Source organism: Ahaetulla prasina, chromosome 4 (genome assembly GCF_028640845.1).
Source record: "Ahaetulla prasina isolate Xishuangbanna chromosome 4, ASM2864084v1, whole genome shotgun sequence".
Lineage (NCBI taxonomy): Eukaryota > Metazoa > Chordata > Lepidosauria > Squamata > Colubridae > Ahaetulla > Ahaetulla prasina.
The window spans coordinates 120,845,989-120,867,984 of NC_080542.1; the positions used below are offsets into that span (position 1 = coordinate 120,845,989).

The window sequence follows — 21,996 nt, forward strand, 5'->3', positions numbered from 1 at the left end:
CTTAAACTGTCTACCATGGACCTCACCCCTTTCCTTAAAGGTCCATAAAGGGTGTGTGCATAAGCACACCATCATGCCTCCCGTCCGTGTCCTACTGTTCCCTACTTGTACTCATTCCTTGTTCATGTCCATGTTTTTACTTATACTTGTTATCTAATACATGTTTGACTAAACAAACAAACAAAAAAACAAACAAACAAACAAACCATCTTTCATACCTTAGCGAGGGGGGGTGTATAACTTAGTCTTCTGGTTTCTAGACCAGATCTTAAATATTATACCAAATTGGTTATATTATAAAATTAACTATATTGATTGATTTTGAAAAATTAGATCTGGTTCATGGGTGAAATGCTCCTAGTTTGGACTGGATCGCCCAATCTGGTAGCGATGGTGGCAGGTAGTTCAGAGAACCGGTAGCAAATATCCCTGCCCCAGCCCCCTGCCCCAGCTGAGCCGCACAATCATCAGAGAGTTGTTTTTTTTTTACTTTTAAAAACATTTTTTCTTCGGCCGAAAAATGCTTTTAAAAGTAAAAAAAAACCTTTGATGATTGTGTGGCTCAGCTGGGATCATCAGAACCTTTTAAAAGCTTTTTTTTAACAACTGCTTCGGCAGAAGAGGTTGTAAAAAAAAGCTTTTAAAAGGCTCCTCTGGTGATCCCAGCTGAGTTGCCTGATTGCCAGAACTTTAAAAAGCATGTTTTCTACAAGCTCTTCAGCCGAAGAGGTTGTTTAAAAAATCCTTTAAGAGGTTCTGGTGATCAGGCAACTTCAGCTGGGATCGTTAGAGGAGCCTTTTAAAAGCTTTTTTTCCTCTGACAATCCCAGCTGAGTTGCCTGATCATCACAAGCTTTTAAAATCATTTTTTTACAACCTCTTACAACAGCCCCCACCCATGCCCACCCAATCGCCCGGTCCCCACTTGCCTAATTGCTGCTTCTTTCGGGCTCACTAAGCCCTTGCTTCGGCTGCTCCAATCAATTGCATCAGCTAGCAACTGAATCTGCTTGCCTGCAATCCATCTCCTCGGTGAGCAACTCAATTTGCCTGCCTCCAATTGGGTAAGTAACTGGGGGGGGGAGCTTTAAAAATAGTTAATTGGGTTTTTTTAAGGAGTTTTTTTTTTTTAGACAGCAATTAAAAGTTAAAGAAGTTTTAAATTTAGCTGCTTTTATCTAAAACAGGGGTCTCCAACCTTAGTAATTTTAAGGCTTGTGGACTTCAACTCCCAGAGTTCCTTAGCCAGCTTTCCTGGCTGAGGAACTCTGGGAGTTGAAGTCCACAAACCTTAAAGTTACTAAAGTTGGAGACCCCTGATCTAAAAAATATAAATAAAATAAAATATTTGTGCAGCTTTCTGAGATTTGGTGTAGTGTTTCACCCTAACTACATAAACACACAAAATCTCATAAAGCTGTATGTGGCATTTTGTGTGAGAGAGAGTTAGTTGTGTTGTGTTGTGTGTGTGTGTAAAGTGTGAAAGTTAGTTTTTGAGCTTTTTGTGGCTGTATGAGGCTCCTGCTTGTTGCAGGGGCCATTTTGGGTGAAGTACAGCTGCTTTTACATTGTGTGTGAGTCAGTTGTGTTGTATTGTGTGGTGAAAGTTGGTTTTTGGTACCTCTTATTGTTTTGTGTACTTTATTATTTTTATTATTTATTGTTATTGGCTACGCCCACCAAATCACCTGACCACCAAGCCACGTCCACCAATTAAGCCATGCCCACAGAACCGGTAGGGAAAATTTTTAGATTTCACCCGTAATCTGGTTGGTACTTGGAAACAGACATGTATCCTCTATTGCCAGGGTGTCGAACTGGTGGCCCACAGGCCAGATGAGTCACATGCCCACCCCAGCCCCACGAAGGGAAACAAATGTCAAGAAATGTCATGTGATGGCAATGTGACACTGCAAGTTTGACACCCGTGTTCTATTGGAAAATCAAAAAAGATCCCAGAAAACCACTAGGACAATGTGTTTCCTTATTATTGCCAAAGAAACTGCAGGAACTGATATTGGTACCTATGAATGGAGGAGCAAAGAGGGCCAACCAATAAAAGCAGTGTAACAAGGCAAGCCCTATCCATTTTCATTTATGCATTGCAATGGTGCACACATGCATGAAATGGACTGAGCTTGCAGGATGATAATGTTACAGAGCTTCTGCCATTTCAAGAAAAGTAGCAAATATCTTCCAATCGTGTGATTCTATTATTTTGTGAATGACCTTGGGACTCAAGTTTAATGTGAAGGAGCCTTGTAATGGTATGTGGGAAAGACCTTGAGAGATTCTGTGTGTGTGTGAAAAGATGCTGCCTAGGGAAACTGTCAGATAAGAGACAACATGGCTATAGCTGAATAGTGGCCGGAGCAAGAGGCTTGGTCATAGAGTGACAACAGAAGAAATGTACTTCCAGATTTGCAAGATTCTGCTAATCTAGCTTTGCCATAAAGTAGAATTAATTTATCTGGTCATGTGTACTGTGTAGTTTACATGGTAAGGCTGATGTGTGTTTACCTTTATTTTATGTAAAGGTAAAGGTTCCCCTCGCACGTATGTGCTAGTCATTCCCGACTCATCTCTGTTTCAAAGCCGAAGAGCCAGCACTGTCTGAGGATGTCTCCGTGGTCGTGTGCATAAATATGTACATATGCATAAAATTATTCAGTGGTGTCATCTTATCAAGGCATTTATTTTAATTGTCTAAAAAAATATTCCATAGAAAATCACTCTCAAATTGTTATCCTTTTGTTTCTTGGAGTGATTCTTTAAAAAAAAGGAATTAATTACTACACCTTGTTTTCAAACAAAAGCCAAGATTCAGGGCATCCTCCTTTAATGGAAGGTGGTGTGGGAGCCACAGATGCGTTGACTGACTTGTTATGTCTTTCACATATAAAAGAAGATGGATAGCCACAGTTTATATCGTTCCAAAGTCCTAAACAAGAGAAAACAAATGGTTGAGTGTGAGCAGGAGAAGGGACTACAGAGTGGTTAAACAGCCAAGAAGGTATGCACAATCTTGCAACCAAAGCACCATACATTTCTAATCTGTCATGACAATAGCTAAAATCAAATGTTATCTATAACTTCATGAGCTGCTATTGCATCTGTTGGCACACAAAGAGATCATTAGAGGAACATTTATTTAGAAAATTCATCCATGCTAGAAGTGACTGTTGATGGGTGTCTCACAAGACAGCATTGTCTCCAGATGCCTCTTAGCCTGCATATTACTCAGACTATCTAGTCTGAATTAATTGTCCCATTTATAATAAGGAATTGATTCTTTTCTATTTTATTTGCTATTAAACATAACATTATTTTAGTTCTTAAGAAACTACTGGAAAGATACAAGTTAATGCTAACTGACTAATTGGAATTCCAGATTCTATATCCATATATTCTGAGCTCAGAATAGTAGAAAGACATTTCAAACACAGCTGACTGTTGGCAAAGTAATTAGAAAGACTATGTGACCAGCATATGAAACAAAATCTAATATTCATAACACAATACGAGAATCAATCAACTTCTTCCTTCAGCCAATCAGCCTACTCCAAATTCCTTTCAGATTTGGGAAAAGAGCCACAGTTGGCTATCCAATCTATAGAAGTGAATGTCCTAAAAACAGCACGTTTCAATCTTTTGAACAGGAATATGGGCATGCTGGCTTGAGTCGCATTCAAATAGCATATGCACATTACTACTGTTTTTCCAAAGCCCTTATCCTGGTAGAAGACAACATTGGTGATATAGATTCACTATAATTAACCAGCCTGCATGTCAACTGTAGACATCTCTATTGTTCAACTTGGGAGTCACAGAATATATTGAAAACCAGATTTCACAGTTACTCCAGATGTACCTAATCTCTAGTTGCAGCAAATAAATAAATAAATCCAGTCAAAACGATGCTACTCAGCAATATGAGCAAATTAGAAAAATGAAATTTGTCCAAAGAGAGCAGCAGCTAAACCAAAAGGAAATATCACAATGACCTTCAAGGCTAAAGAAGGACTACAACTAGTAAAGGTCATACATTCAAAAAAAATGTGAGACAGCCTTGAAAAAAGTAGAGAAGAATATAGAGATGTTGACAATGTTATAAGAACAGCTTATCAAGGCTGAGTCCTTAAACAAAATCTCAATCCTATAGCATGGTAGTGCAAAAAATACATTTTCCCCACAGTCAAGAGTCGAAGCCAAACAACAGCAATGCAGCTCACCAGCTCAAATCCCCCTGCAACTCAGACTAATCTGAGCACAACCAAGCCCCCACCCAAACAGGACACACACCCAGCCAATCAGAGCACAAAAAAACCCCATCCAATCAGAGCACAGCCAAGCTCCCACCCAATCAGTTCAAACCCCCACTAGCAGTTAAAAGGAAGAAACAGCTGCAATCACACATTGCTCCCAGAAGCACGAAGCTGAAGCCTGAAGATGACGAATGAGACTTCGTCGAAACGTCGCCAAGACACTTCCAATTTTACGCGGGAGAAAACCCGAATAACCAAAGACCTACATACAAACACCCACGAAAACCTCAGAAAACAAATATATATATATATATATATATATACACACACATACACACACACACACACACACACACATATACACACATACACATACATATATGTATATACATATAGATAGATACATAGATATATAGATATAGATACATGTATTTATGTATATATATGTGTGTATATATTCTGCATTGTGAACTATTTCACCATTACTAAAATCATGAATTTTAGCATGCATTCAGAAATACTTTTGAAACTGGTATCATCAATTAGCAAGCCACATACCTGTAGTCCTGTAAATGACCACACAGTTTTCATCATTGTTTGCAAAGTTAGGTTCATGTGGTGCCCAGGCAACATATTGGACAGGAGTTCCATCTATCCAGCTTTAAAACAAGTTATCATATTATTGTCAATCAATATAAAAGCAAAGGCTCCCATTACAACAGTGTTTCTCAAACTTAGCAACTTTAAATATATGGACTTCAATTTCCAGAATTCTCCAACCAGCATTCCCCAACCAGAATTCTCAGAGTTGAAATGCATACATCTTAAAGTTGCCAAGTTGAGAAACCTTACATTATAATGACATCATGCACTGGAAACCCTTTCCCCTACTGGAAACTATAGATAAAAACTAAACAAGGAAAGAAGCAATATAGAACTAAGGAGAAATTTCCTGACATTTAGAACAACTAATCAGTGGAAAAACTTGGCTCCAGAAGTTGTGAATATTCCAACATTGGAAGTTTTTAAGAAGCTATTTGTCTGAAATGGTATAGGGTTTTCTGCCTGAACAGGGGGTTGGATTAGAAGACCTCCAAGGTCCCTTTCAATTCTGTTATTCCGTTACTCCCCACATGGAGTAATAAGGACAATATGCTATGTGAACTAGTCCAATGTATTGGCCTCTCCTAGATGAAAATCCTAATTATCTGTATAAGGATAACAAAACAAGAAAAAAGAAATGTATATGCTGCAATAAAATGCAGTAATTTTTTGCTCACCTGGTTATTTTATCAAGGCTCAGTTGCAGCCCAATGTAATAACTATTCACCTGTTCATTTTGTAAGATCTAAAGAATCAAAACAAAAGGGTATCATATATATTTGTAACCTGTGAATTATGTCTCAAGCAAGAATATATTAAGATTTAAGAAGCTTTTTTAGAAAACAAACATTGTTCCTTTAAGAAAAAAGCAATTAGAGTTGCTAATAATCCAGTTATTGGCTCCTAAAAAATTTTTATGATCCTGTAACACCTTGATTCAAGATGGAGTCAGGAAAAATGAACATTCACTGGTTATTGGCTCCTAAATAACAGCAGAAAAATATCAGGCAGGGAAATTGGTTAAACACCTCAACTCCAACCTTTTCTTCTTGCATTCCATAGTATGGATTTTTGTAACTTTTAGCAATGGCCCTTGCTTTATCACAGAAAAACTTGATAAAATTTTAGTTCTTTCTAAGGTACAACTCTGGTAGTTCCTGTTTATCAAACCAGATAAAATCAAGAATCAGATTATTTTAGCAATATGATTTCCTCAGTTAGGCATGCCTTAAAGAGATTTTCAAAAGAGAATTATAAAGAATGGAATAGGATCTCCTGCTTGGGATGGACTAAAAGACCTCTGAGGTCTTTTCCAACTCCTTTTTTCTGTTATTCTACTTTGATTAAGATGAATGGCTGTCTTGTAAAGATATTCAATAAAACTGATGTTGGAGCATGAGAGTGCCTATAGCATTTTGCCAACTAGACAGGATTGTGGCTGGGGGAGTCCCAGCTCATTTTATAATGGAGCTGATGTAAATGTGGATGGGGAGTCATCAGGAAACCCTAAGCTTTATCATGACTCAAGGGGTAGAGAGGCTCCTCTTACTGGCATGCCTGGCATGGCTCCAAAAATAGAACCCATAGGTTAACTGGCGGAAGAGATAGAAGAAAATTGATGCACATGGAATATAGACCAGCATGTCTGAATCAAGTTGTGATCAAAAGTTGATCAAGTTGTGAAAATCAAAAGCTGTCCTTCCATACTTTTTCCAGCACTTTTAAAGTATTTTGGTATGAACAATTGTAGAATAGAATTTGTATGCTATTTAAATTTTAATTCAGGAATAGGCAATACAGATAATGCAGATTTTGTGCTATAAATTTATGAAGAAGGCTATGGTTATTGTAAGAACCACTGTTTGGCAGCCACAGAAATCCCTAAAATAAACTAAAAATAAGCAAATAATGCATATTCATTGTTTTCATGTCAGAAATAATAAATGAGTGTCTTACATATTTCCAGATAAACTTCCTTTCAGTGTTATCTTCAATGACAAGCAAATCTCCAAAGTTTTTTTTGCAAAATGCACGGGCTTCTTCCATTGGAAATTTGTTGGTGTTGAAATAATACTGCTTGTCTTCATTGACGAGCCAGCCATCACTAGTAAATGGATAATCTATAAGAAATATTATTTATTTATTTATTTATGTATTATATTTTTATTCCACATTTATTACTTAGTAACTTAAGGCAGGCAAGATACACAATACACTTAATAATAACAACAGAGTTGGAAGGGACCTTGGAGGCCTTCTAGTCTAATCCCCTGCCCAGGCAGGAAACCCTACACCATCTCAGACAGATGGTTATCCAAAATTTTCTTAAAAATTTCCAGTGTTGGAGCACTTTCCTCTTCCTATTTTCTCAAAACAACAATCTTAGATGGTGAGTTAAGAGAGAGTAACTGTTCCACAGTTACCCAGACATGGGAATAGAACCAGTGGTGGGTTTCTATCAGTTCACCCCATTTCGGGCAAACTGGTAGTGGTGGCCATGGGAAGCTCCGCCCACTGCCCGGATGTCATCAAAGACACTCTGTGCATGCACAGAAGGTTCTGCATATGTGCAGAAGCGCTGCTTGTGAGCAAAGCGAACACGTGCACATGTGTGCTCACGATTCCGAACCAGTAGCAAAGGTAGGTGAAAACCACTATTGACTAGAACTCATAGTCTCCTGGTTTCTAGGCCAGCTGTACACCAAACTGACTCTCATATTCTGCGGTCCCAGCCAGCCAATCTGCAAAGAGCCTTCAGTTTACGAAAAGATCTGACAATGTTACAAATGTTATCAATTTCAAGACTCTCATTGGGGTGATTAGGGATATTCTCTTTCAGTCCAACTTAATTTATAGGATTATTGTTGTGATCAAATTAGGAAACAACCCCCCACCATATACACTGGCACGCAAATCATAATATAATATAAATAGGCAAGATGGAATTAAGCCTTTTCTTCTTGCATTGCAGCTAATAACAGATTGAGACTCTCCAGTTTATTAGGAAATGATAACAGAATAATAGAATAACAGAGTGGAGGAACCTTGAAGATCCTTCTAGTCCATGTTCTGTTCAGGCAGGAAACCCTATACCAAAGATGTGAAACTCGTGGGCCCTGGGCTGGGTGGGTCACACATTAGTCATGCCCACCCTTGGTTTAGTGAAGGGGGAAAAAACACGATATATCACATGATGACACCACTGCCCTATACCATTTCAGGGCTATCTAATCTGTCCTCTAGTGATGGAGCATCAGAACTTCTAAAGGCAAGCCTTTCTACTAATTAATTATTCTGTGAGGAAATTTCTTCTTATTTCTAGGTTGCTTCTCTCCTTGATCAATTTCCATCCATTGCTTCTTGTCCTGCCTTTAGGTGCTTTAGAAAATAGGTTGACTTCCTCTTCTTTATGACAGTCCCTCAAATATTGGAACACTGCTATCATGTCACTCCTAATCCTTCTTTTCAATAGACTAGACCAGTGGTTCCCAACTTTTTCTTGTTTGAGGCACAACCTTTTCTTGTTTGAGGCACCCTTGGAAAGCCTTTCAAAAGTTCCGCACCCTTATAAGGAAATAGATATTTAAAATCTCCGTAGCTCAAAAGTTCCGGCACCTCAAAAGATCTCACGGCACCCCTTAGTGCCGCGGCACACTGGTTGGGAACCACTGGACTAGACATAACCAATTCCTGTAACCATTCTTCATCTTTGTTGATATTCTCTTCAGTCCAACTTAATTTATAGGATTATTGTTGTGATCAAATTAGGAAACAACCCCCCACCATATACACTGGCACGCAAATCATAATATAATATAAATAGGCAAGATGGAATTAAGCCTTTTCTTCTTGCATTGCAGCTAATAACAGATTGAGACTCTCCAGTTTATTAGGAAATGATAACAGAATAATAGAATAACAGAGTGGAGGAACCTTGAAGATCCTTCTAGTCCATGTTCTGTTCAGGCAGGAAACCCTATACCAAAGATGTGAAACTCGTGGGCCCTGGGCTGGGTGGGTCACACATTAGTCATGCCCACCCTTGGTTTAGTGAAGGGGGAAAAAACACGATATATCACATGATGACACCACTGCCCTATACCATTTCAGGGCTATCTAATCTGTCCTCTAGTGATGGAGCACCGTAACTTCTAAAGGCAAGCCTTTCTACTAATTAATTATTCTGTGAGGAAATTTCTTCTTATTTCTAGGTTGCTTCTCTCCTTGATCAATTTCCATCCATTGCTTCTTGTCCTGCCTTTAGGTGCTTTAGAAAATAGGTTGACTTCCTCTTCTTTATGACAGTCCCTCAAATATTGGAACACTGCTATCATGTCACTCCTAATCCTTCTTTTCAATAGACTAGACCAGTGGTTCCCAACTTTTTCTTGTTTGAGGCACAACCTTTTCTTGTTTGAGGCACCCTTGGAAAGCCTTTCAAAAGTTCCCGGCACCCTTATAAGGAAATAGATATTTAAAATCTCCGTAGCTCAAAAGTTCCCGGCACCCTCAAAAGATCTCACGGCACCCCTTAGTGCCGCGGCACACTGGTTGGGAACCACTGGACTAGACATAACCAATTCCTGTAACCATTCTTCATCTTTGTTGCTCTTCTCTTCAGTCTTTCGAGAATCTCACATCTTTTTTTATATCATGGCAACCAAAACTGAATTCAATATTCCAAGTGTGATCTTACCAAGACACTATAAAGTAGTACTAAAACTTCATTTGATCTGGATTTATTCCTATTAATGCAGCTTAGGATCATTGGCTTTTTCAACAGCTACAACACACTGCTGGCTTGTATTTAAGTGGCTGTCAAGTGGGATTTCTAGATCCCTCTCACAGGTACTACTATTGGGCCAGGTACCACGTAATCAATACCTGTGCATTTGGGGTTTTTTTTCTTCCCTAAGTATAGAACCTTATTTTTCTCACCATTGAATTTCATTTTGTTAGATAAGGCCCATTCTTCAAAACTGTAAAGATTTTTCTGGAACTTAAGCCTATTGTCTCTCTAAAGGTTATGTACAGAATCATTTCTTCTGTAAGGAACTGTGTTCAGTTGGATAAACTCCTATTTAGTTTGTTTAGAATTTCTCATTTTGTAGATTGAATCTCATAGTATCTAGGCTTTCCTCTTGAGCCTTTACTTTTTTTTCAAGTAGTTCATTTAATTTACATTTGGACAATGTGTAATTTGGGTCTTCTATGGGCATGAATACGTTCATGGAACATATTATGCAATCGCAACAGTGTTAATGTTTTTGTCCATGGCTATGTTTTATCAATTGTTTTTTAAAAAATTTAAAGATTCTAAAAGTTCAAATTTAAAACTATTTTTCACTATTTTCAGCCAGCAGTGCCCTCAGCAAATCAATATGTCAATGTGCAAACTATGACATCATTATGCTGCCTTTACATACTTGTGTCCTATATTTAACACAGATATATAAGTAATGGCCACTTTGTTCTCAAGAAGACAATTTTAGTTTTATCATCAGCAAAGAAACATATCATCACAACAAGCCATAATAACGTACTTGGAATTGGTGGATTTGTTGGTTCTGGTTTTAGCTGCACACCTGAAAAAGAAAAGTTAGAGTAAAATCTCAATTAAAAGGACAAATGGAATGGAATAATACTTTTATTCTAATTGAGGTGGGGTTCCTTTAAGTCATTGTTGAACCTGTCCCTGCACTTCCCTTGGCAAGGTTATTTTTTTTCCAAGTGGGTTGCCATTGCTTTCTTCCTAAGGCTGAGAGATAGTGCTTGGTCCAAAGTTACTCAGCTGGCTTTGTGCCTAACAAATTCCCAGTTTCCAACTTGATGCCATTACACCAAACAGCCTCTCTTAATTAGTTTAATTATCATAAATTAAATAAATGTTTCAAAAGTGTTCTCTCAATTATTTAAAAATTGTAGTTTTCGGAGGCTTCCGGTGGCTCCGCTTCGTTAATGGCGGGCTATTTTAGTCCGCCAGTTCTGTGTGATTCTGTAGAGCTGTTTAGACAGCGTTAATCTGCTGTCAACAGCTTGTAAATCTCTACCCTTGGGCAAAGAGGGGGAGGTGAGCATTCGGGCTGAAGTAGAGCCCCCAAGGAAAGCCCCAGGAAGATTTCTAGTGGTTTGTTGGGAACGCTCCTTCTATAGCTCAAAAAAAGCTCCAGAATCCAGAACGCTTCTGCAAATGGCAGAACAAAACGCAGCGTCCATCTCCGTGACTGATGGATTACTGAAGGATTGCTAACACGGACAGAGCTGAAAACAGGAGTGCTGGCATTTGATTGTAAGATGATTTTAACTCCCTGACAGAGAAGGTATTCGTATTCAAGAGTGGAGATGATGAAAGATGGCGTTTTGTGTATTGAAAGTGAAAGCTAAGCTAAGCAAAAGCTAAGGAAATGCTTATTACAATTGCTGGCGTGGAACCTTTAAGAAGAATATAACAAGATTTTTTTTTAAAAAAAATGGAATTTTTTTTTAATCTCTTTTTTTAATTATCTTTTTCTTACAGTGTTTAAGAAGAAAAGCTTATTGAATTTTTTTTTCTTTTCTTTTCTTTTTTCTCTCTCTCCTTTTCTTCTTCTTGGTATTATTTAGTTTTAAAATGGCCTTCAAGCAAAGAGATTTAACCACTTCTAAAATATTGGAAATTTCCTCACTTCAGATACGGAAATTGAAAGAACATATTAAAGACAGTCTAAGGAATTTTTTACAGGAGCTTATGGAGGCTCATCTTTCAGAAATAGATCAAAAATTTAATGAAATGGAGAAAGAAATACTGGATTTTAAAGATATGGTGGAAGAACAGAGGAGGGAGATGAAAAAATTAAAGGAATCAATTACCCCATTATTGTTATCTAGTATTCAGACAGAAGAAAGACTGGATGAATTTAACCAAATTAATTTAGATTTGCAAAGGAAAATAGATGAAGTTCAAATTAATTTAATTTAGAAAATAAAATAGATGATATTCAGGTTAAGGTAGATAAGGCGGATGAAGAAAGGGTTATATTACAATATAAATTAATGGAATATGCTATAAGGGTAAGGGGCTTAAGAGAATCTAAAGAGGAAAATTTGAAAGAGATTTTTATTCAGGCCTTTGCTCAGATAGAGGGAGTGGAACCAGAAGATTTTGAAGTTAATATTGAAAAAATTTATCGTGTTAATTCTTGGTTGGCAAGGCAGAAGTGTTTACCGAGAGATGTGGTTATTTATTTTACAAATAAGAAGATTAGGTATGGAATTTTGCAAGCATTTTATAAAAATAAATTTCAAATATTAGGACAAGATATAATAATGATGAAGGAAATTCCTCCTAAAATGTTAAGAAAGAGAAAAGAATTTGCCTTTTTAGTGGATGAGCTTAAGAAACATCAGATATATTTTAGATGGGAGGTTCCAGCTGGTTTAACAGTGAATTATAAAGGAAGAAAGTATTTTCTCAATACAGTTTGTAAAGCATGAGATTTCTACACTAATGTATTAAAGATTGGGAACTCTTTATTAATAGATGTTAAGTTGAATAGTGAATAGATGATGGAAAAAGTGTAAGACAGAAAAAGAGGAGGGAGAATGTTTAATTCTATTATATATGATTATGATTAATTTTTGTAAATGATTTATTTTGGATATAAATGTGTAATTTTAGGGGTACTATTTGATATATTTCAGGTATAAAGGAATAGGAAGATGGAATATTGTTTAACTTTGGAGGATAGATAGTAAAATTTAGGAATTTGGATTAAATATTATATTTAAGAGATGGATGTAATGTTGTTATATGGCTAATTAGAATTTAATTGTTATAATAGATATATTTTGGATAAGTTATAGGTGTAATTTTAATAATGTTATTTGATATAAGCAAGGTAAAGTGAAGATTTTAATTATTACAATTGATATATTGGATATTTGTAATATTATTTGATGTATATAAATGTCAAAGATGTGAAAAGATGGACTATTGTTTACCCTTGAAGGTTGGACAGAAAAATTTAAGAAATTAAGTTGGAAATATGAACTATTTTGAGAGACTGCTTAAGGAAGAAAGACATTTTAGAAGAACCCTTGGTGAATATTGGAAGATGGAACGTTGTTTTGATATTGATTGATGAAGGTTGGATATTAAAACTATGTACTTTATTCAAGAACAAACACTAACTCAATCGGAAATTTCTGAGAACTCTAGGAGTGGAATGGTCTGATATATAATGGATTGGAAGAAATGTATTTTCTTTGTTTCTGGAAGGGGAGTTGAGGTTTTAAGGAGTGACTATGGATTATGATTTGTGTTATATTTTAATTTTTGTTGTTAGTTTTATACCCTGTATTCGGTTCTGGGAAGTCCCGGGGGCTGGGGGGAGGAAGAGGAAGGGAGGGGAGGGGATGAGGGTAGAAAATGGATTGATGGTCAATGTACAAAGATGATCGAAGACGTATAATTAATGTAAGATTGGAGCTGCCTAGCTACCACTTCAGAATGATGGGAAAGAAGGAAGTAGAAGAGAGAAGGAGGTAGGAAAGAGAAGAGGAGGAAGAGGAAAGGAAGGAAGAGGGATAGAAGAGGGAGAAGAAAGGAGTAGGGAGGAAGGAGGAGAGGATGTAGATAAGAGAGGGGGAGGATGGTTGTGGAAAGTAGAAGAAGGTAGAGAAGGGAAGAGAGTTAAAGGAAGGGGGTGGTGACCGGGCAGGTCCAATTAATTGTATATGATGGTACATTAAATATGTTATTGGATATGAATGTTAAAATAAAACTTTTTTAATTTAAAAAAAATTGTAATTTTCAAAGACATAAAAATATAACAGCCTTACTGAGTCAAGCAAAGAATTTAGCTGAAACAGCATCCTATCCTCTGCACTGATCAACTAGGTAACAATCAAAAGTCCACAAATAGTTATTTTCTTCTGTGGCTGTTCTCTGAGAACATTTAATGAGAATTATGCATATCTCACATGACTAGTAGCCACTGACCTTTTAGAAAACACTAAATATTTACAGAGTTTCAACCAGTATTGGGATTCAAATAATTTAACAACCGGTTCTCTGCCCTAATGATTTCTTCCAACAACCAGTTCACCAAACTGCTCAGAAAGTTAACAACCGGTTCTCCCGAAGTGGTGCGAACTGGCTGAATCCCACCAGTGGTTTCAACACCCGTATCTAGATTCTAACAAAATACCAACAGAATTTCCAAAATATCAACAGAATTTCCAGAATTTGTCACCACTTTTCTTTTCACTTAACAGAAAAGAAATCCCAAATATCTTACTTGGAACTGTAACAGGTATTGTAACAGTTATATTAAATCTAACATAATTTCAGTGAATATTTGGCTTGTGTCTGTCAAATTTCATTAGATGTTGACAAAGAAAAAAAATGAAAATGTGGTTTGGCTCAATTTAATTACACTGTAATAATAAATGCTAATTGCTCCAAAATCACAATATTCACACTGATTTGAATTGATTAATAGAATCCATTCTATTAATCAATCCCAGATATTACCTTCAACTCAATAACTGAATGAACAATCATCTTTAAAATATCATTCTTATAAAATTTACTTTGCTATATTTGTTAAATGTGATTTAGGCACATATACATTGATGATTTTTATTATGTTTCCACCATATAAACATTTTATTCTTTAATATCAGTGAAGGGATTGTGCCAGCTCCAAATCTGTCATAATTTTTAAATTTATTGAAGTTTTTAAGTTCCTTGAGAGAAGTGCAAGAGACTAAAGTCATTTTTGAATATGGTAAATCCACTACTATCTCTGATGTCCTCCCAGTTTGCCCCGTTAAATTTATACTGTTAGGTCAATAAGTTCTCACCAAGGTATGAAATACCACTGGTTAATTTTATTGATTGAAATTTTAAACAAGGATACCTAATGTTTATTATTCCTCAAGTCCAGGCAATTTACAGATTAATTTTAAAAAAAGTAAAGACATTGTTATTAGTTACTGATACTATTAATCTGATATCAATCTGAAGATGTTATGATTTTACATGATAAAGAAAGTTGTACCTTTCGTAATCTGGCATATCCAGAAAAATATTTCCTCACAATGTACATCATTCCAATACATACTTTCTGGATTTATCTCACCACAGTGTTCCATTCCATTATAATTATTGGGTTCTCCATATCCCCAGTTGACATAACCTAGCTAGTATAGAAATATGGAATATAAATTTGTTGAAAAAATACATTTTATGATGCAAAATTCAAACTAACTATGTAAAAAGTTCCCTATTACAGATTCAGAAAACTGGACAACCTAAGCAAACATTGCTTACACTGACTGGCAGTGACTCTCTATAGCATGGGTTGCCATCACATGATGTATCACAATGTTTTTCCCCTTTGTGGATCTGGGGTGGGCGTGGCCTGCATGTGACTCATCCGGCCACCAGTTTGACACCCATGCCAGAGCTTTAGACTGGAGTTTTTTAATCTATATTAGTGGTTTCAGTTTTAATATTGGTTTTTTATAGGCTAAGCAAGTGTTCTGCCATTGAGACAATCAACTGCAACTATCAAGCAAATCTAATTTCTAAGGGATACTTTTGGAGAATTCATTTTGCTTGAATTTTAAGATATTAATGACATCATTTCTCCATCCACAGACTATAGGCCTGGGCAAGCTTGTTAGCTTATTTGGTTGCTTGCTTGCTTGCTTGCTTGCTTGCTTGTTGGTTTGTCTGTTAGGCTTGATAAATTTTTATCCCATCTTTATTATCAAATTGGCAAACTTATATAAAGTTCCTTCCTCCTCTTACTTTCTCCAAGCAACAATGCTGTAAGGTGAATTGGGCTGAGAGAAAGTGACTGGCCCAAGGTCACCCAGCTGGCTTTTCTACTTAAGGAAGAACTAGAACTTACAGTCTCCTAGTTTCTAAGTGGAATTGTCATTTCAGGCCAGGTTTCATTATCACCATTTATCACCATTATTTGTTTGCTTGTTTGTAATCCAGCTTTATTATTTTAGAAATAACATACCCAACACACCTTCTTCCTCCTATTTTACCAGCAATAACAGTAACCCTATGAAGTGGGTTGAGCTCAGAGAGAATGACTGGCCCAAAGTCACACAGCTGGATTTTATTATGACCATCGTTCTTTGGCCACTGAAGGGCTGATACAGTCACAATCCCGGAAAGGGGCATAACAGATATTTTTGGCTTTTACATTGTGTAGGGTGGGTTGGGGTAAAAGATATTCCTTTATATGCCAGAGAATCTCTGAAATAAATGCATAAGCAAACTAACCTTGTGGAGGTTTAATATTTATTTATTTAATTAAAAAATAACTGAATGTGCTCCTTTGGCAACAAAATTTGGCAATGAGATTTCTGGAAGATAACTATATTCTGGAGATCAACAAACCATTCAATTCTGATCTGAGGCATGAAGTTTGGTGATGAATCTTTTATCTCAATTAGGATCCAAAGGTCCCTCAAACTGTCCACCATCACCCTTTTTTTTTTTTTTTTTTTTTGCTCCCCCTGATGGTAGATGATCTCACTCAGCGGCTTCATGTAGATGTTAAATAGGAGTGAGAAAGTAATAGGAATGAGCCGTGCGGGAGGAACCATGGATTGGATCTCTCACTTCCTTTCAACCCTGATTGGGACTGATCTTGGAAAAAGAAGTCAAACCAGCACAAAGCTGCATGCCCAGGCTCACACCCAGCAGCTGGCCCAAAAAGATATTATGGTCAATGGTATCGAAGGCCTCTGAAAGGCCAAGGAGAGCAATGATGGATGCACTCACCCCATTCCGCTGTCACCAGAGATCAGTGCAATATTCAATATTGTCTGGTGCAATATTTCAGTGCAGAACCTTCCAGATTCCTTATTTTTTCAACTCAATTCCCCAGTCTACTTTGTCAAAGCATATTTAAAAAAACAAAACAGGAAGAATACTGCCTGAGAAAAAAGTTGAAATCACTCACTGGTGAATCATCACTCCATTTAAACCCATCCTGTGGGTTTAAATAATTTAAACCAATCCAGTAATTGACACTGATGATTCCAGAGTTCCTACAACATAATACAAACACAAGTAAAAGTAAGGATTTTAAAAAGTGAGATAGACCCTACACTATGGTTGATTTCCCTTAAAATCTGAAAAAGTCTGAGCATTTCTGAAAGAATAAACTAATAAATGTTTTTGATAGGAAGACTTGCTACGTAATAGAAATGCAAACTAATTTTCAAATGTTCTTTTTGGCCTTTTAAAATAAGGTTAATATGTATGTTACCAGCATATAAAGAAGGAATGGGATTTGGATCATGGTCCACTATCTACTGGCAAAAAAGGAGAATAGTGGGAGTGTCAGAATGAAGAATGGTGAGAAAGTAAAAGAATAGCCAGGCGAAAAAAAAATAGATGGTTGCCAAACAAAAAAGGAAAGCTAGGAATTCTTTCTACTTTGGGCTTACTCCATTTCTCCAACTGGCAAGTAATCCAGTCCCAGATAAAAAAATTCCTTTTGAACCTGATCTTCATCAGGAAAAAAATTAATCATCTTAAAAAGAGAATCTGTTACACCAGGGGTATCATACTCGATTTCATTGAGGGCTCCATCAGGGTTGTGTTTGACCTTGGGCGGGGGGATATGGCCAGTTCGATGTCACTCATGTCGGGGGCACCTGTGGAGGCCTGAGCAGTCTGCCAGGAAAAACAGGCTCCCAAACTCCGTGTGCAGCCCCCGCGAGCTCTGTTTTTCCTGGAAGAGGCACTGCGGGCTGGTCCTTTGCTGTTTCCAGGGTGGTCCTGTGGGCCAGATCTAAGCATCCAGTAGGTCAGATTCGACTCCGGGGCCTTGAGTTTGACACCCCTGTGTCACACGCTATAAAATTAGAGTCTGGTCCTAATATTTAATTCAATGTTTCTCATTTTGGAACTTTAAGATGTTTGGACTTCAACTCCCAGTATTCTTCAGCCAGCCAAACTGTTGCCATGTTTCAAAAACCCTGAATAGATTGTTCTGTCACTTTATTTCAATTCTTAGAATCTCCAGCACAGTACTAAACAGCTATTAGTGGGTTAAGGTGTGTGAATTTCAGCTTATATCTTCTTTATTGTCAACAAAATGTATGAGTTATGGGTTTAAAGATATTTTGATTATGTTCCTAGAATGAAAGAGTTTAGATCCATGGACTTACCGTAAGTAATTCTGCAGTATATTGGATTCTTTCATATTAAAAATGGAAGCCAGGTCTCCTCCAATTGCTAAACAAAAACTCCGTGCCTCTGCCCATGACCTCTTGCCATGGTTTAAGAAAGCCTAATGACAATACATTATTTTGCAATTAAGCAAGAAAAAAAAATGTGCACATGATAAATTGAGAAGTATGTCATTAGCAAAGCATGGTAATGATACTGACAAAATCACCAAAGTCACAACAATAAAAGAAATATGGGAAGTAACAGTCCACATTACAACTCATCATTTCATCTCCATTTTTTCTACTTCAGAAAGACTGGAAAATGTCCCCACTGCTAGCTAGGCCTGAATTAAACTGCTTTTTAAATGACTTCTAAATTGCTTACAGCTAATAATAGGGGACTCCACTGAGGTTCCCATGGATCGAGATATAATACAATATTTATTTTATTAAATTTAGATTCCATCCATCTTACTCACAGATGGCAATATCAATACAATATAATAGAAAACTCAGTTTTTAGCAAAATAATGTATTCACATTGAGCATGAATATCTGGTGACTTTGTGGACATGTAGCCTTTTTGTCAACAATACAAAAGAAGTTCACCAATGCCTTCTTCCAAATTGTCTTTCTCTGATAATCTCCTATCCATGTACAAAATAATTCCAAGTCTGCTTAATTTAAAAAGGTTTTCATATCTAGTGAGACAGTTTCAAAAGAAAGACCCAGAATTTTATTGAATTGGTAGGATTTCTCTCAAGAGATGTGGGAATGAGCAAAACACTGCTATATAGATACATCCTATAGATGCAAAAATGAAAGAGAAGATGCATTTATAAGATTTGCATACATTTGATATCTCAGCACGTGGCAGCACTTAACTCTGGTCCCCAGTAGAGGGGAATCAACCTTGTCAAGATGACAGACACAACTATGCAATCAAAACCCTGCCTTTTTTATGATTTCAACACATGTGAAAAGTGATGGGGCTTTCATTATTGGGGCTAATCTTGACTCTCTGCCCCCCCCTCTCCCTTCCTCTCTCTCTCTCTCTCTCTCTCTCTCACACACACACACACACACACACACACACACACACACAAACACCCCAGTCCTGGTTTCAGAAGTTATGTTGTTGAACCTCTATTTTTTGATCAGTGGTGGGATTCAAAAATTTTTACTACTGGTTCTGTGGGCATGACGTGGTGGGCATGGCAGGGGAAGGATACTACAAAATCTCCATTCCCTCCCCACTCCAGGGGAAGGTTACTGCAAAATCCCCATTTCCTCCCAATCAGCTGGGACTCGGGAGGCAGAGAATAGATGGGGGCGGGGCCAGTCAGAGGTAGCATTTTCTGGTTCTCTGAACTATTCAAAATTTCTCCTACTGGTTCTGCAGAACTAGTCAGAACCCGCTGAATACCACCTCTGGTTTTGATTTTGGTAGGAGTCTTGTTAGGAGACCAGAAAGAAGAAAGACAAGTAAGGTATATCATGGTTATTATTGTGGTGGGAATTTTTTTTAAAAATCCTTCTAGAAGGCAAGGCAAATTACTGCCATATTGTTGCTAAAAAGATTACACGCAGCTTCCATGAAGTACCAGGAATTGAATTTAGCTTTCCTTAAGGCATATATTCTACAGAGAAGGGGCATACTTTGAAGCACATATTCCTTTCTTCACTTGATACCCAGCCTTCAGGACACTGAGGGGCAGGTGTTGTAGTTGGTATCGGTGGAGGGGTCACACCGTCAGCAAAGCGCTTACAAAGAAACTTTGTCCTGGTCTCACATTTCAGAAGATCCCATAATCCAGCTGTAATTCCAGTTGTCATTGCAACACAGCCTGGCTTCCGACCTTCAAGATAGATCAAATAATAAACATGCCTGTGTTATTTAATGTGAGACATCTGATTCAAGATAAATATATAGTTGCCTCTTGATTTATTTTACTATAACTTCCCAAACCATTTACCCAAAGGTTGCTATCATTGTTTCTTAAATTTGAAATTACATTGTTTACGAACAATAAAGAAGGAAAATTATTTCTAAAGAATACAACTTCTTGACAAATCGACATTGTACCAGGCTTAGATTTGTTATCCTTATCTTCAACAGAACAGAAAAGTAGAAATCTGAGTGAAAATCTTTCAAAATATTGCTCATTAATTCATTATTGGATTTAATCAGATCAAGAGACAATTCTAAGAAAGCAAGTAATTAACAATAAGCTGACCAATTAAATAAAATGACCTAGGATAATATATTCCAAGAAGCAAATTTTCAGAAAAAATGTTTGTCTGACAGAGAAAAACAAATGAATGTATCCTTAGACTTCAGTGAGATCAAGATATTAAGTGAGAACCTTATTAAATGCAATAGGTTAGAGTAGAGCCATCTCCAAGTGTTCATTATATGTACCTGGCATTTCTGAATTCCAGTGAGTGAATTGGATTGGTTGTCCATTGGTCCACTTGAATGTTCCTTTTTCTTGTATGTCAGAAAGACCAATCCAGATATAAGGTTCAGGCCTGAAGCCAACCAAACTGGTCAGAAAAGCTTGTTCATATCTGTACAAAGGAGATAATTGGCAATATTTTTGCCAATTTTATCAATTTTGCCAATATTTGTCACAGTGTGCTATTTCTGCTAATGTCAGTGTCCAAAATTACTTCTAAATTCTTTAAAGCAATTATATATTTAAGAAAATCAACCCAGACTGTTTTTTTGGAAGAACAGATATTGCAGCTGAAGCTCAAACACTTTGAGCTTCCCACAAAGGGGAGGGGAGGACTTATTGAAAAAGATGACTAGATAGTGTCATCAACACAATGAGCATGAATGTGGGAAGACTCCAGGAGACAGACAGCAGAGAGCAGAGGGACCTGGTGTTCTGTGGTCCATTGGGATCATGAAGAGTTGGGTATGACTTGGTGATTGAACAACAAAGTTGCATATTTATTTAAATTTCAGTAATGTTTTTAGATGATTTATTAGAAAGAGACCATGTTCACTGCTATAGACTCTGGTTGTCAGCAAAAAATTGCCTGAATACTGTGATGAGTAGAACAAGTTTCTCTCGGATACTGTAATACTTGTGTTTGAAATGGAGATAGGAATCACAAAGTTCCTGGGAGTAAACAATTTCCTGCCACCCATACAAGCAATAATCCAGACCAGTAGAGCCAAAAGGCTATTAGAATGGCTCCAACATTTGGAGAGTGTTTTATCAATCTGAACTTAATGCTCCATCCTAAATGGAATAAATCACACCCATAAAACAGGAATTGTCTATTTTTTTTCCCCTCCTTCCCTTTGAAATCTCTTTATCCTTGAAAAATTGTTCCTGTTAGTTGAAACAAGTTTTAGAAATTCTCTGTCTTTAAATTTAGTTAAATATTGCACCGAAGCTAGTCTCAACATATATATATACATACATACATACATACATACATACATACATATATATATATATATATATATATATGTATGTATGTATGTATATAAAATGCTCCTTTACTCATTATTTCCAACTATCTAAACTTATATTTGGTCATGAAGACTGGGCATATTGAAAGTTGAAGCAGACTACAAATCTGCAGCAAAAATGTATTTTTTCAGAAGACACTGGAAAAATATATAATTATCACTCTTTAAATAAAACCATTTTAAATCAATGTTTATTACCTATTTTCAACATAAGCTAAAGTAGCCCCATTATCTGTACACTTTTGACCCGCTTGAGCAAATGATGCAAATGTATTTCCAATCATGTAGCAGTATAAATAGTATCTTTTCCAGCCCTGGAAAGAGAAAAGAATGAAACCCAACCATATATAAATAGCCTTTTTGCTATAGCTAGGCTGTCCTATACAGCATTGGGTAAAGATTCACTTTAACCATTACTTAAACTTGAATGATAGCAGGCAAAGATTT

At 36.8% G+C, this 21,996-nt stretch overlaps 1 protein-coding gene across 1 annotated transcript in view; it reads right to left on the reverse strand.

Annotated features, from left to right (window-relative positions):
* The window catches only part of LOC131198719 (macrophage mannose receptor 1-like), an 83,189-nt gene that overhangs the window by 25,802 nt on the left and 35,391 nt on the right, over positions 1–21,996 (reverse strand). Inside the window, exons 10-20 of the mRNA XM_058183661.1 lie at positions 21,748–21,863; positions 20,482–20,630; positions 19,719–19,918; positions 18,057–18,178; positions 16,841–16,928; positions 14,912–15,053; positions 10,412–10,453; positions 6,825–6,988; positions 5,546–5,613; positions 4,824–4,924; positions 2,799–2,941 (exon numbers count right to left, since the gene is read on the reverse strand). Coding sequence (XP_058039644.1) covers positions 2,799–2,941; positions 4,824–4,924; positions 5,546–5,613; positions 6,825–6,988; positions 10,412–10,453; positions 14,912–15,053; positions 16,841–16,928; positions 18,057–18,178; positions 19,719–19,918; positions 20,482–20,630; positions 21,748–21,863 — 1,335 coding nt within the window. The remainder of the gene's footprint in view (positions 1–2,798; positions 2,942–4,823; positions 4,925–5,545; positions 5,614–6,824; positions 6,989–10,411; positions 10,454–14,911; positions 15,054–16,840; positions 16,929–18,056; positions 18,179–19,718; positions 19,919–20,481; positions 20,631–21,747; positions 21,864–21,996) is intronic.